Source organism: Diplotaxodon limnothrissa, linkage group LG2 (genome assembly GCF_057381915.1).
Source record: "Diplotaxodon limnothrissa isolate DT_005_m linkage group LG2, D_limnothrissa_male_GT1.1, whole genome shotgun sequence".
Lineage (NCBI taxonomy): Eukaryota > Metazoa > Chordata > Actinopteri > Cichliformes > Cichlidae > Diplotaxodon > Diplotaxodon limnothrissa.
The window spans coordinates 29,408,150-29,423,045 of NC_140597.1; the positions used below are offsets into that span (position 1 = coordinate 29,408,150).

The following is a 14,896-nucleotide window of genomic DNA, read 5'->3' on the forward strand; positions in this document are numbered from 1 at the left end:
CACACACACACACACGTTAGCTTAAAAACACAGGAAACTGCTTTACTTTAGAAGAATTACTAGCTTACAGCACTGAGCTAGCTAACCAGATATATTAGCAGTATAATGTTTGAGGAACTTGAGCAGATGAACAGTTTTGTCAGTTGTGTTGTTTTGACTGTTTGGTCTGTTCTTTTGGATTTTTTTTCCATTTCTTAAGAACATGAATGTATTTATTTTTTTAGGCCTGCCACTTCTTCTTTTTGTTTGTCTTCTACATGTCCAATTTCCTCAAAATTTTTAAGGCCACAAAGCACCCAATGCTCATTCGAAGTAAAATATAAAGAAATGAGAAGTGGCTCGAGGCTTTCACACAGTACCGGATGATCATGCAACTTCAAAACCTGAAAGCAGGATCACTAGTTTCAAGGTGGGCATGAAAAATTAACCAAACTTTGAAGGTACATCTCTATTCATATCTGTGCACAATAGCCTCTTTGTTGACCTCACAAGTTACCAGGTTGCACTACGTAGATACTCGGGCACTTTCAGTAGCTATATTTATTAAAGTAAACCACAGACAATATATAAGATAGAAATAGCGTCTCGTTTTTGCCATCAGAGTCTTGGTGCTTTGAGACAGGACATGATGAGGGAGGGGCAGGTTTAACTGTAAAACTAAGTACACACACACACACACCCTGGATAATCCTTCTTTCTGACTATAATAACCACCATGAGATACAAAATGAGCTGCTGGCCATTAGAAGGAATGCAGGTTAAAGGTACTGCTGCGTTGGCTTCTCAGACCCAGAAGCTATATCAATCTCTTAAAGCACTCTTAGAAACAAAATAGCAAGTGTAAGTACTGAAGTAGGTCATCATTTGTTAAAAGTTGTAAAAGTTTTGAAGAAGGCTCATTATGAAGGAACAGAATTCTTACTCATTTATTTACTTTTTTTATGCACACATACAATCAAGGATTAGATCAGTATCCATTGGCATTATACACTCTACCTACACAACATCAGCTATCCAACACATAATGACGTCAATGGACAAAAAGTTTCACAATGGCAAAACAGATCTAGGCAGTGCTTTCTTCGGTGAAGTCGGCCTCGGTCCTGACACGCCACTTTTACCTGTCACACGAAACGGTGAATTTAAACTTTGCTTGATATTGCATAATTATGATAAGAGTGAAATGACATGCAGTGCTGCTTTCAAAGCGTACTATAAGTATATGTTGCGTCGGTGACGTATAGTGATAATCCGTTGCTAACTCACAGCACCATCTGGGTACATCCATTTAGAAAATAGCTATTGTGGGCTATTGCACATACAGTATGTGGTGAGTTGATGAACTGAAATGATGTTGCCCCTGAGGTTGCTTTGTTGTCAGTGGTAGTGTTTCCTGCCTCTCAGCTCCGCGAAGCGAGAACAGGGTGTGTGTGTGTGATGTCAGCCCCAGCAGGAGAAACCTGATTTACACATGTGCATATCGTACACAACACTGTGCATACCTCACAAATAAATGACTCACACTGCCTCATACTGTGTGTGCTTGGCTAGTCATCCTGGCAGGAAAGTGGCCACAGTTTTGTTTTGTTTTTTTTCTAGTACAGTATGTGTCTTAGAGGGTGCAGTGTATTGCCTATGCAGTTTAATGCTCTCCACTGATGGTTAAATGATACTACGGCACCATCTCTCACTCTCTCTTGCCTCTCCTCCACTCATATATTTAGAGATGGTACTTCCTCAGAAGCTCTGATTGCCACATGTACTTCCTTTCCGGAAAGTGATCGGGAATCCTAATGCGCTGGAAGTCTTGGATACATTTCTCCAGCTCCTGCTCGGGAGTCATCTTCTCCTTGTTCGCTTTCCTTTTCGCAGCCTCTCGCTCCCGCACTCCAAAGGTTCTCACACGGAGCATGTCAGTCTTGCGGCGCATCTCCGCCTGCTGCAGCATGTGAACCGGCCCTTTAGGCACCGGCCGGTCCAGCGTCTGAATGTTGGAGTGCCGGCTCACGGGCCCGCAGATCACGGTTCCTTGAGGGGAACTGGCCTCTGACTGGGTCTCGGAGCAGGACGTGGAGAGGTCGTTGTAGGATGTGCCGCTCTCTCCCTCGCGCTCGCTTTTGTGGCTCTTGCAGCAGCAGTCACAGTGAGAGGACGACCACCGAGAAGGTCCGCCTACAAGACAATGCAAAAAGGTTTGTCAGTGGGGTCCGACCACATGCAGTTTGCAGAAAACCACCGCAAACAGTCTTTACGGAGACAAATCCCCACAGTAATCGACCGAAACAGTTGGAGTGAACAAGCAAATGCTGACAAATGCCTGCACAGCAGTTTCGGTGTCCACACGAGTATCTTTCAATTATTCAAAAAAGGCCACAGCTGTAAGAACATGCGAGGTATTGGCTTTGACATTTAATTGCTGAATTTCAAAGAGCTGGTGGGCTGTGCATATTGCATCCCCTGATAAGGAGAACCTCGGAGCTCAGTGCAGCTCAGTGCGACTCCCTTAAAGACCTTTTCCCAAGGCGAAGCTTGTCTCGGAGCCAAAGCAATCTGCTCTGCTGTTGCAGCTTCTTATTGGAGCTGTAACCCTGGCTGCCAAGGAGGTGGCGCATGATTTTTGTGTTTTCGGATCACTCAGTCAAATAAGTCTGGGATTATGTTTTACACCTCTGGGGGAGCCACCGGGCCAGGAAAATGTAGGCAAACAAAGCACAATTTATCTCAGCTGGTGTTAGAGTCAGGTCAGTGCATGTTGCAGGATGGGTGGATGTATGTAGACCTCTGATGTGCTGCAATCTCTTATCATGAATTTTGGGAACAGTGACTCACGCTCTGCAGCGAGCAGCAAACAGGTACAAACTAAAGATTTTTTTGTAGTCTTTTGTTTTTCTGCCCGTACCTTCTTCTTGTCTCATCTCACATCCTCCTACACGGCTAATTATGGACTGTACAGTACTGCCCGCTGGCTTGTGAAGTGTTCAAGTAAAGGCAGCAAACACTGTAGCTGTCTTTCATTTCCAAAAATAGCCACAGTATGTCTCATTTAGGTTGAAATGCGTAAACACCAGCATATGAGGAATAAACTCGCGGACACAGAAACATATTAATGGCTCTCCCCCCAGTGTTATCATACAGACCACATAGCAGTGATATCTCAGAGGGAGCAATAATTTGTCCATTACTCCCTCCAGTGCACGCGCCAATTTAAACTGAGCATAGTTCAAGGGGGATTTTAACCTCTCTGCGCAGACAGTAATAATGACCTTATCTGTAGCACGATGATTGCATTGCGCTGATAGTGAGAGAGTCACTAACAGCTTTTTAATGGCTAATCCATGAGTAAAGAGGCCAATCAGCATGCCAATCCTACCCCTCCCCTTTCCACATAATGAATCCCACTGAATCCGGCAGACAAACAGCACCAGGCAAATGGATGCAGGCTCTTTAGCAAGGAGGATGAAGAGGAGGAGGCTGAGCATTGTTTCGAAATGGATGGATGCTGTAGTCCAGAGGGGGAAACCCGTTTAGGAAACTAGCCAACACCCAATAATAGCAGCATGAAATTTCTGAGCCCATGCAGGGGAATGGATTGTATCAAAGCCGCCGATGAGGTTGAGAAGCACCTGTTTTTGCCTTTTTATTTTTGTTTTCCATAACAATTCATGTTGCTGGAGCATGGATACGGAAATGGGCTCTTGCCACGCAGCCAGTAACACAAAGACAAATCTGAGCGTTTGGGGAGAAGTTGTGAGGTTCTTATTTCTGCCGTCAGAGCCTAGTCAGTAAACAACTAAGAGACTTTCAGGAAACACAGGTGCATTTAAACAACTAGGTGGGTGTGATACACTCTGGTATCTTTTCAGGGAAGCCATTGATTGTAATGTGTTTTTTGTCTTTTTTTCTCAGATCTATACACCCCGTCTAAAAGCTCATATTCCAACCACATTAACTGACTAGGGCTGGTCCTCAGACTTGGGCTGTGCCTGCACTTCTCATAAATAACACAGAGAGAGGGAGTCGAGCTCTGCACAGAGCACGGGGCGCGAGCAGGCCTGTCACACCGGGTATCCTCTCCACCTCTGAGGAGAGCGGGAACGCTTGTCCCCGTGCCTGCAGAGGCCAGGTTTACACGGTTCTGGCGAACTGTGCATTCGCTTATAGGTGTTTAAAGGTTTTAAATGGCAGAAAAGTAGGACATGACTGAAGGCACAGCGATCTGACAAACTCAAATGCAAAATGTCAGAGGAATTCTTGCCAGACACTGGGGGGAGGAGGAGAGATTGGTTTTAACTGTGCTCCTAAACTGAGTCATCAGGGGTGTCTGATGATGGCAGCTTTAAAGGCAGAGCAGCGCTGTGCTCCAGTCATGCAATCTGAAAGAGACTCTGCACAATCGTGTGGTGAAAGTTGAGAGGCAAAATAATTTAAAAAAAAAAAGGCAACAAGAACATTGTTATAGTACAAATCCACAAGGCCAGAATGCAATTTATGTGCCGTTCAGATGTGAGTGACCCAGATCTGCTTTTTAAATGTGAATATGGTGTGAACTGTGCCCTCAATCTACACGGATGAAAGTTTGGAACACACACACACAAAGAGCATTTCACATCAAAGCTGTAGGAGTCAGGCACAAAGATACTTTAAAAATTCTGAAATAAACACGTCTGCTTCTGTTCACTTTCATTACTGTCTGTTATTTGTGCAAACACAAGAGAAGCCTGTGAGACCTGAGAGTATGAAGCTCCAGTTGCTGTGTTTTCTCTTATGAAATAATATTTTCAGGCCAAGACTTTGGGCGTGAAGCAAAACAAAAAAAAAGAAAAGAAAAAAATGTCATCTTATATTTTTCAACCTCTATATCCAGTTACACAAATATATATATATATATATATATATATATATATATATATATATATATATATATATATATATATATATATATATATATATATATATATATATATATATATATATATATATCTTCCTACCTCAGGAAGTAGTTTACATGCTTGTTAGCTCACAATTTAGGTCAGCATGTCCTTGGAGCAGAAAAATAAAGAATTGTCTTGCAAAGGCAGCGATTGTCCTTACACGGAGAGGGTAATCCATTTCACCAAGATAGTCTTATTTGCCGCAGAAGTATCACTTCAGCAGTTTGTGTCAAACCTCCTGCCGTGTATAATAAAGTCTGTAATATTTGCATACATTTGAATTTGTCAATATTAATTACCTCCATGCAGCCACCCTAATGTACTGAAACAACCATTATTGGCAGCAGTGATGAGAAAGAGCTGGGAAGTTGGGGTAACCCGTCCCAAAAAAGGACTACGTGACCTAATTCAAGGACACAAAGCATGGCTTGTTGTTTTTCATTGCTCTGGCTGAAATTATCTCCCTTCCATGAGGACAGTGACAGCATGACTGGCTGATTGTTAATGACAAGCGGGTGCTCTCCCCTCCCGAGTCATAGGGTGGCTGTCCGCTGAGTGTCTCCCTGACAGGGAGATGAACAAGCATAGCAGGCAGATTGAAATGTCTATATCAGCCTCTCCCTGTAGGCCTGTCCTCTGACCCAGAGCCACACCCCTCTTCTGCACAAGCACTAATGAAGCGAGATGAAGGGAGGACGTGTCCCGAGTAGTTTGCAGTGCTCTATTCATCCCTTAAATGATGCCTCAGGAGAACTTGGGGGGTAGGGGTTTGTGGTCCCTCTCCCTGTCAGGTTGGTTTTAGTCAAAGAGGGAAATCTAAGAAAGTACACTGAACAATGAGTTTGAGTACGAGACTGTGCATACTTTATCAACTACATTCACTGGCCACTTTATTAGGTACACCCATTCAACTGTTTGTTACCTCCAATATCAAATTAGTCAATCACATGTCAGCAGCTAGGTGTATTTAGACATGTAGACACCGTCTACATGGCATGGCAGCAGATTGGTTATAGCAGCAGAAGACCACAGCAAGTGCAAGTGTCATCAGCTAAGAACAGGAAGCTGAGGCTACAGTTCAAACGGGCTCGTCAAAATGGAACAATGGGACTTTTTGGTACTCTTTCGGTCCCTTAGTTCCACATGAGCATTGAGTATACAGGGTCTTACTCGATATAGTAACAATTTGTGCATATTTGTACGTATTTTTGTACACTATTATACCTATTTCATCTTATTTTTTTATAATATGTTTCTAATTCACTTTTTCTTCCTGACCCTTGTGCTGCTGTAACAAGATTAAATAAAGTCTTTAAAATGTCTTTAAAAAAAGACAGCCGAAAGTATTGTTGCTGACCATGTCCATCACTTTATGACTACAGTGTACTCATCCATGATGGCTGCTTGCAGCAGGATTTTCATGTCACAGAACTCAAATAATCTCAAACTGCTTCCTTGAACTTGACAAAGGGTTCACTGTACTCAAATGACTTCCACAGTCACCAGATCTGTCTATGGCACGAAAAATGTTCTAAAGGCAAAAGTTCAACCCAATGAACTGGTTGGTGACTGCAGAATGCCACACACCTTCAAAAAACCTATAACATGCCAGTGACTAATATACAACGGTCTCCTTCTGCATACCAACACAGGGGATCCCCTTTTCTTCAGAAAACACTCAGTCCTGTCCATAATGTGAAGACTTTCACACCCGAGCAGCCATTAAGTATCTCTGGAGGGATCGTAAAGGTGTTAAATGTCAGACAGAAAGAGCTGTTATACCTGCTCTCCAGCAGATTCAAAGAGCAGAAATAGCAGAAGCAGAGACCAAAATAATAACTTCTGTGTAAGTGCTGCCTGCACAATTCCATTAAGGGGGGAGAGTCTTCAGAGAAATATGAGAAAAGGGTTAGATACAATCATAAAACCTGCTTAGCTGATTAACGGTTAACGATTATGTCTGAATCCCAGGCAGTGTGCACAAAATGTTTCAGAACAACAATATATTTTATTGGATGAAGTCAGCTAAAAAAGTTGTGTTTCAGTTTGCTGATATAGACTGTAGGGTCTATACAGAGGGAATTTGGGGTTTTATTACTCAATAAAACAGAAAAGAAATTCTAAACAGCTAGAAAAAAAAATAGATTTTCACCATCTTTTTTGGAACAAAATGTTCTATAAATCAGGCTATGAATGATGTATGAATACAGCCCATGTGTAATGACCTTCGGAATAAAGATGGGAATAAAACTGGAACGGTTTCTTTCTGGCTCAGAGTATGAGAATGAACTTTTTTCCAAGTAAACAGCATTTAAAGTTATGCACTGTAGAATTTCACACACTTTATGGCAATTTTTCTAACTAATACATGTAGATATCACCACGAAACCTCCCGGCAGTTATTAAAAATGTGATTATTTGCATATATGTTCGGTAAAAAAGTGATGTGAAGACCTAAATATGTACTCAAATTTTTTTTTTCAGTTTGTCTGAAGTAAAACATGGTAAGTAGCAACAAAGTTTAAAATCTGAAGCTTGACCAGTCTTTTCATTTCAGTGTACAACTTGCTTAAGACTGATTAAAATCCATCATCAATGACAATCTTTATTAGTTTGTCACACACTTGTGTTACAGTATACTTAAACCAGAGGACAATCAGTATGCACAGACAGTCTTAAACATGAACAATTCCAGCTTTCATGTTGGGTTCTAGCTCTTTGTGTTGTAGGAAAATTAGGTTAAAACTGGGTAGAAATCGTAAAAGCTTGTAGAAGGTCAAACATTTAGAAACCATGCGGCAGGGCCGCAAAACAGGCCACAACATAATCTTTCAAAGAGCGATTGATTTCAAAGACTCGATTTTCCCTTTGAGATATTTAATAAACTCATACTTTACTCCCAGGGTGGAGCAGATTGCCTGCGTGAGCTGATGTCACGCACAAAGTTCGGTTACCTTTGGGAGATGGAAAAAAATGGCACATGCACACAAACCTCGCCTTGCTTCCAACCATTTTTCCGCCCAGGTGCTCTTTAAGACGTGTACGAGTTATTCATGGGAACACCATCCATCTCTTGTAGGCACTGCCAATCCATCCAGACTCCAACCAGGCTCCGTGGGAGCTCAGGGACGGTCCAATCTCTGCCTCCATTACGCCCAAGCAATTGATTACTTTCACTGTCTCTCCCTGCCGATTTGTGGCCATTGTTCAGGAGCCATTATGGGCAAACATCATCTCTTTCACAGCTTAAATGAAGACTGCACAGTTATATTAACAGACTAGAGGAAGTACAATCATCCTCCATCTTTACTGTACAAATCTCCCATTTTGACAAGGCTCTCTGCACCGCTCTTTCAAAGTGGGAAAGATGAGCATGTCTCTGGTTTCGCCGATGAGCAGGCTAGGATGATATTTAGTCCAAGATGACAGCTAGTTTTCATTTATGAATTGCCTGAAAGTTCTCCTATGGTGTAATGGTGCCTAGAGTGTCTCTTTAAATAGGGAGTTTGTTTTTTTTCTTCCTCGGTGGATGACGGCAGTTGAGGAAATATTTTGGGATCACAGATTGCTTTTTAATTAGCAGCAGCACTCCCCTCTTTCCCCGGAGATAATTAGCAGTGAGGGGACCGGTCCCAATTGCCAGCTGGGAAGTTAGAGTTTTTAATCACTACAACGATAATGTTGTCACTACCAGTGGAAAACAGCAAACATGTCTATCATGCTAAACAACCTACGTCTCTGCCTGGGATGTCACTTGACAGAATCGCTTATATAAGGCCATTTCTGCAAGTCAAAGGGAGGGGGGTGAAAAGTGTGTAATGATATAATTAAAATGCTCAAAGTAGGTTAATATTTTGATGTACTGAGTCAAATTTCTCTGCACAGGGTGTAATTGAAAATGTCAGAATATGACGACGTCCACATTTAAATTCCTCACTCAAAAATTTATGATCTTTCCCATTTTTTCTGTTTTTTCTCTTCTCATTTTGATTAAGTAAGCTATAATTTTGACTTTTATCAAATATTTTACTTATGATTTAATCATTTTTAGCTTTTAAATTGCACAGTTTTGACTTGGGATTTTAAATAATTGATATTTTTCATCTCATGATGACTTTTTATGTATGACTTCAATCACCTTACTGTCTTGCTATTACGACTAACTTGCAAAGCAAGATCCCGGTTGACCGGATGAGCCTCTAAAAGCAAAGTACTGATCCCAGTCCTGTTCGCTCTGTGTGTTCATTAGCAGTTTCAGTTGTTTATTCAAAAGGTGTCCAAGTCATGCTTGGCTAAATGTGAATCATTCATCATGGCTGCAGCCTCCTGAGGAGATTGCCCTTTTAGATGAAAATATCATTTGTTTTAGTTTGAGGAGAAGCTGGCAGCATATTCTACAGCGCAGGTGAGGATGACAATAACTGAGATAAGAGTGTCTTAACATGATGAGAGGAAAAAGTCCCCTGACTGTTAACAGAAAAGATTATGAATATGTGGAGTCCACACTAATGCTGCCAGACAGTGGAGCCAGAAAACAACTGACGCATTTAACAAGAAGAGCAACACGGATGATGCTAAGAAACTGACAGGCTGGAAGGAAGTCCTCCGTTTTTTTTTCTTCCATTTTCTTTTTTTTCTTACCGCGCTGGATTGCTCTTCTTAGAGACTCAACAAACCCATCCTCCCTCTGACCATTTTCCCCACTATGTGAGTCTCTGTTAGAAGGAGGAGAGAGTATATAAAAAGAGAGCAGTAAAATGTTCAGCTGAAAACAACAAACAACAACAAAGCACATCTGTTTTCTGCCATCCCCGAAGGTGCACTTGTCTACATGCATTCTTAGCTTAGGACTACCTGCCCTAGGCCAGCCAGCGTCCCACATTTAGAATCAGGTTACAGTATTAGTTTTGAGAGTGGATGCAGGCCGCTGTGCTGCTGTGAAGAAAGCCCTGTCCCGCCTGTCTACCTTTGATGTGCCTATACATCACCCTATCATCTATCTATCTATCTATCTATCTATCTATCTATCTATCTATCTATCTATCTATCTATCTATCTATCTATCTATCTATCTATCTATCTATCCTTGTGCTATCCCCTCATCCACTGTCTTCTAATGAAAACCCAGCCTGTCTCTCCCTGTGCTTCCATGTTTTACCACCCCGTTTTTTTCTTTTTTTCCCCCCCTTCCCCGCTCCCACGGCCTCAATGAACTTCCCTGTCTGATCCTTACTTTAATCTATTTTTGCTCCCACTGCCTCTCTCTTCTTTCTGCCTCAGTTCTTTCTCCCCATGGCCAGGTCTCATGCAACTTTTACTCCCTCATCCCTCCCGCTCGGCAGCTCTCTCCTCCATCTGCCAGCCTCCCCTTTCTTCCCTTCACTTCAGCTTGGCTTCTTACATTGTGCCTCTCTTTTCCCGTTTTTGCTCTTCGCTCTTATTTTCTCCTCTGTCTCTTCCCACCTTCTCTCCACCTCCTGCTGTCCCATGACCCAGAACAGTGTTTCTTAATGGGGAATGGGGTGAACACCTACACCATATGTTGTTGTGCTCCAGAATGTTGAATGACTCAGGAAAACCCTGCTAGCTGCCTGGTTGGATGTTTTCTCAGGTCAAGGCAGAGCCCTCTGTGATAATTACCTCGTATTAACAAAGCTATTGGTAAATCATTACCAAACCATATGTCATGTCTTCCTCAGTCCACCTTGCACCTCCAACTCTGACCCACCAACTGGATTTAATTCAGCTCTTCTAAGGGGAGCCGTTCAGAATAATGAACAAAGTGCTTTTTAATTGGCCATATGCTCCAACTCCTCCCTCCGCAACGGGACAAGCCATATTTGCAGCTAATTAGGTTATTTGCTGATGAACAAACTTTGTCTCCAAATAAAAAAAGAAAAGAAAAGACAAGCTGATTCAAGACAAGCGGCAGTAGCAGCATCCATGTGTTTTCCCCCCCCGCCCGCTGGTGCTATATTATTCATTGCCCAGCGGCTGGCAAAAATGTGAGCAATAAGACATGTTTACGCATGACGCATGTGTACTTTAAGTGTAGCAGCATTGTGACTCAACTCCTCCGAGGGCCGTAGGCAGGTTTGCCTCTTATCTCGGACCCAGAACACATGTTTTAAGTCAGTCACTGTAAGGGATGCAAATATTTAAAAGGATAATGCTGCAATCCGACCGTGCCTCCTGGCGGTGTGAGCAACCCTTGTAAATCTTCAAATCACACTGACTGTCGTGTGGCAAACTAGCAGGATGGTCTTTTCATGTGAAAAAAACCCTTCCTGATAGGCATTACATGTGGATGTGGATTTATTAGAGGGGGCGAGAGGGGAGGGCATTAGTTCCTGTTTAATCGTTTGTTTTCTTTATTTTTAATTCGTATTTGGGGTTGTTTGTGTTTTACTTTGGTGATGGTTGCCTTATGATTACTCCTGAAGGTCAGAAAGCCTCCAGCTCAGCTTGTTAGCACTTCTAAGAGAACAGAGTGGGAATAAATCTTCACTCACGGTAGAAGATGTACTGTGCGTAATTGGACCAGACCCTGTCATCCGGGTAATGAGCGATCGGGGACGTGGTCAGGGACGAATTGCAGGCCACAATATGAAAGCCGCTCTCTGACAGCATGTCAAACGCCCTCTCCAGGTGTCTGAACTTGAGGTAAAATCTGCAGGTGTATCGGTCCGGAGGTCTGTCCGTGTCCCTGTTCTCATTCAGGGCGTCTCCAAACACTTCTTTCGCCAAGCCAATTCTGCTACTAATGAAGATTCTCGGTAACTTTCTGGCCTTGGCATCACTTTGATTTTCTCTGCCTCCCGCTGCGCAAACGCCTTTGAGGGCGACCGTGATGTAGCCGTACCTCCTGTCAAAGGAGTAAGAGGGATAATACCTCTGGTCGCTGCCCTGCGACGCATCATCCAAATCGCTGTAGTACAAGTCGTCTGCGAATAGTTTTGAGTCCTCGGATGACAAAAGTTTGACTAAATCTGGCAGCTGAAAGTATTCCGCCTCCCTTTTCAACCTTCCTCTTTCAGGAAAGTGATCAGGGAGGACGACTTGCTTGTCTCTAAGGTAATCCAGGATATACCGAAACAGAAACCCATCTCTGTCTATAAAATAGCGTCCTCTGAGGTCCCGGGACAAGTCATTCGAGGACCCCTTCTTGTTAGAGAACAGCTTCCCAAGTAGAGAATTTGGAAAACTTGCCAGTGTACCATAACGAGTGTAATACACCTGCCCACCCACGTTTAGCTCAATCACATCCGATGGAGGGTTTTGCACCGAGCCTTGCTCCTTTGTGGGTTGCGTTTTGCAGTTTTCGCTCAGTGCCATTTTGTCCGATCCTGTAAGAAATCCGAGTCTCGATCACGGAGCGCAAACGTCCCAGAAGTTCAGGGTGTAGGGTGTAGCTGCATACGGTGCCGATGCGCTCAGAGCTAACACACAGTCTCGATGCAAGCTGCAGCACTCGCATCCAGTATCTCATGACAGAACAATCCCAAGGTGTGTCTACAGTACATCCTTTAACCCCGTGCGTAAACGTGCCTACCCACCACGATGCATCCTTTTCTTTTTTCTTTTGAATGGAATCGATTATCCTAACCAGCGTCGAATTACACGCATCCACCCCGTTGATTTGCTAGTTTGATTCCAGATAAATGTAATATACTCACTTCACTCAGAAATTTCACAGCACAAAAAAGTGAATACATCTCCGCTCAAGTTTCAGTGGAGAGCGTCACTGGTTTGCGTTTGTCCCTCAGTTCAGCCAGATAAACTCAAATAAAGAATTAAAAAAAACAAATGTGCATGCACCTCATCGCTCTGCTGCCACGCTCCCGGCTCCTGAGATACTGAAATGCGCGAGGAGGTTTCTCGCACAGATGAGGAGGATGGGATTCCTGCGCGCATCCATCTCTCCAAACTGCTGAGTGCGGAAATGTTTGGACCGACGGCAGGCTCAAGATAACGTTGCTCCAAGCTGTGCAAGAGAGAGAGAGAATGGGAAAAAATCGTCCCGTGTAGTAATGTCTTACATCATCTTAAAGGAAAATGACATTTTCAGCTGATGGACGCAAAGCGGGATGATTGGAGAGAGAGAGAGAGAGGGAGAGGGGGGGGGGGATCTGTGCAATTTTTCATGAAATTCTGATACGGCCACGGGCGACGTGCAGCTGGCGATGAGGTGTGACGCAATTTTAAGATCACAGATTAATCCCCTTTTACATTTAACACTTTTAGCTGACGTGCTTATCCCGTGAGTGTCACGGTTCTGGGTCCGTCGGACCCAGTAGTTTGAGTTTTATTATGTTTTGGTTTTAGTTTGCATCAGGGATTGTTTTCTTGTTCTCTTGTAGTGTTGATTATGATGATGTTTATTATTTGAGTTTCATGTTTCTGTGGTGTTTAGGATTTGTTCTTCAGTTGTGTCTGCTTAGTATTTGTCTAGCTCCATGTGCCATTTTCTGTCTGTCTCTCTATGTCGAGTTTGTGTCTTAGTGTGATGGTTGCTTGTTCCTGTTTTATTGTGATGGTCTGCGTCTCATGTGAGTGTGTTCAGTTTTACCTTTGTCTCGTCTTGTTGATTATTCCCAGCTGTGTCCACCACCTGTGTGTAATTCCCCTGTGATTCTCTGTGTATTTAAGTCATGTCTGCCGTCATTGTAGTTGCTGGTCCGTCTGTGTATTCCACCCTGCGTCATCTGTGTGTTTCCCTGCTGTCAACCGCCAAGTGTTTCTGCTCATGTTCAGGTTCGTGTTCTGTAGTTAGTTTGTTCCCAGTCTAGTTAGTCATAGCTCCCTTTGCCGTTTGTATTTACTTTCATGCTCAATAAACCACCTTCACACCTTCACGACTGCCTGCGTTTGGATCCTCCTTCATTACCTCCACACGGCTCACCTCACTCGCCGTGACAGTGAGATGGATGAGGTGGGGTAAGGTGTCGCTGTGTCACTTGAAAGCTCGTCGTGTGTGACAGCTGCGCGTGATCTACACTCTTAACTACACCCCTGTCCGGTGTTACGCTTGAAAACTCGAGCTGAGTGAGCAATAATTAGAATCTGAGCGGCACTCTGACTGAACCTTTGAGCACCAGGGTCAGACATCACGGTGAAACTGATCTCTTTACCAAAGGAACTAATTAAAAAAAAATATTAAGAAATGCATTAATGAACACTTTTACTTTTTTCTGCACGTGTTATAATGGTAATTGAACATGTATATCATAACGAAGTCTCCGTTTAGTGCGCTCTCCCTGCGGTTTATAGAGTTGGAACCCTCATTACTGAGTCATTTTATTCTGGATTATATAGCAGCAGAGGGGGGCTGAGGTTTTGGGGACGTGTGATAGTGCTTAAGGCCTGCTCAGTGAATTTGCCGTAGAGTCATCAGAGTACACTGCGCTGAAGCCAAGTTTTCTTGGGGTGGAAAATCGAGTTTGGATAATGTGAGGTGCAAAGCAGAGGTGAAGGATTGACAGCGCATGTCATCATCTGCATGTGCATTTCTATGTAGGTCACAAGCTCCTGTTGTATATATTGTGCATAATATAAGATGTGTGTAGGAGAAATTATTTAAATGGGGAGAGAGGGCCATTCAAGGGTTCACAATCACCCGAATCTGTGATACCAAGTTGAAACGTACTTGCCTGTTTGCGCTGTGTGTGAAATATCCCATAAATCTTGCTGTCCACATCACACGGAGCCCCCAACCACGTTTCACACTGTTTCGTGTCTCGTGTTTGCTTTTCATGTTGTTTTGGTTTTGGATCCACGATGTAATAAAGCCGCGGCTTTTATTGCTGCAGTGCTGAGAGAAGGCGTTGGTGATGGGAGAGCACCCTTGACTCGTGGTTGTGAGGAGGCAGCGGTCACGCTTTACCCTGTTAATTCGGAGTATATTGTGCTGGAGAGGGGTTGCTAAGCAGCCGCAGGGGACTGAGTGGGATTCAAACAGTGGGGAT

General features: G+C 43.3%; 1 protein-coding gene across 1 annotated transcript; it reads right to left on the minus strand.

The window, feature by feature from the left end:
- Nucleotides 1-1,720: 1,720 nt before the first annotated feature.
- Nucleotides 1,721-12,269, minus strand: LOC146638634 (BTB/POZ domain-containing protein KCTD16-like). Its single transcript, XM_085370197.1, has 2 exons — nt 11,444-12,269; nt 1,721-2,172 (listed from the first exon to the last, which is right to left on the minus strand). The coding sequence occupies exons 1-2, from the start codon at nt 12,264-12,266 to the stop codon at nt 1,721-1,723; spliced, it is 1,275 nt and encodes a 424-aa protein (XP_085226323.1). The 5' UTR covers nt 12,267-12,269.
- Nucleotides 12,270-14,896: the final 2,627 nt, after the last annotated feature.

Coding starts and splice junctions, on each gene's coding strand:
- LOC146638634 (XM_085370197.1), bottom strand. CDS start 12,266: ATGGCACTGAGCGAAAACTGCAAAACGCAACCCACAAAGGAGCAAGGC. Junction 2,173..11,443: donor CGCACAGTACATCTTCTACC/GTGAGTGAAGAT, acceptor ATTGTCTTGTAG/GCGGACCTTCTCGGTGGTCG.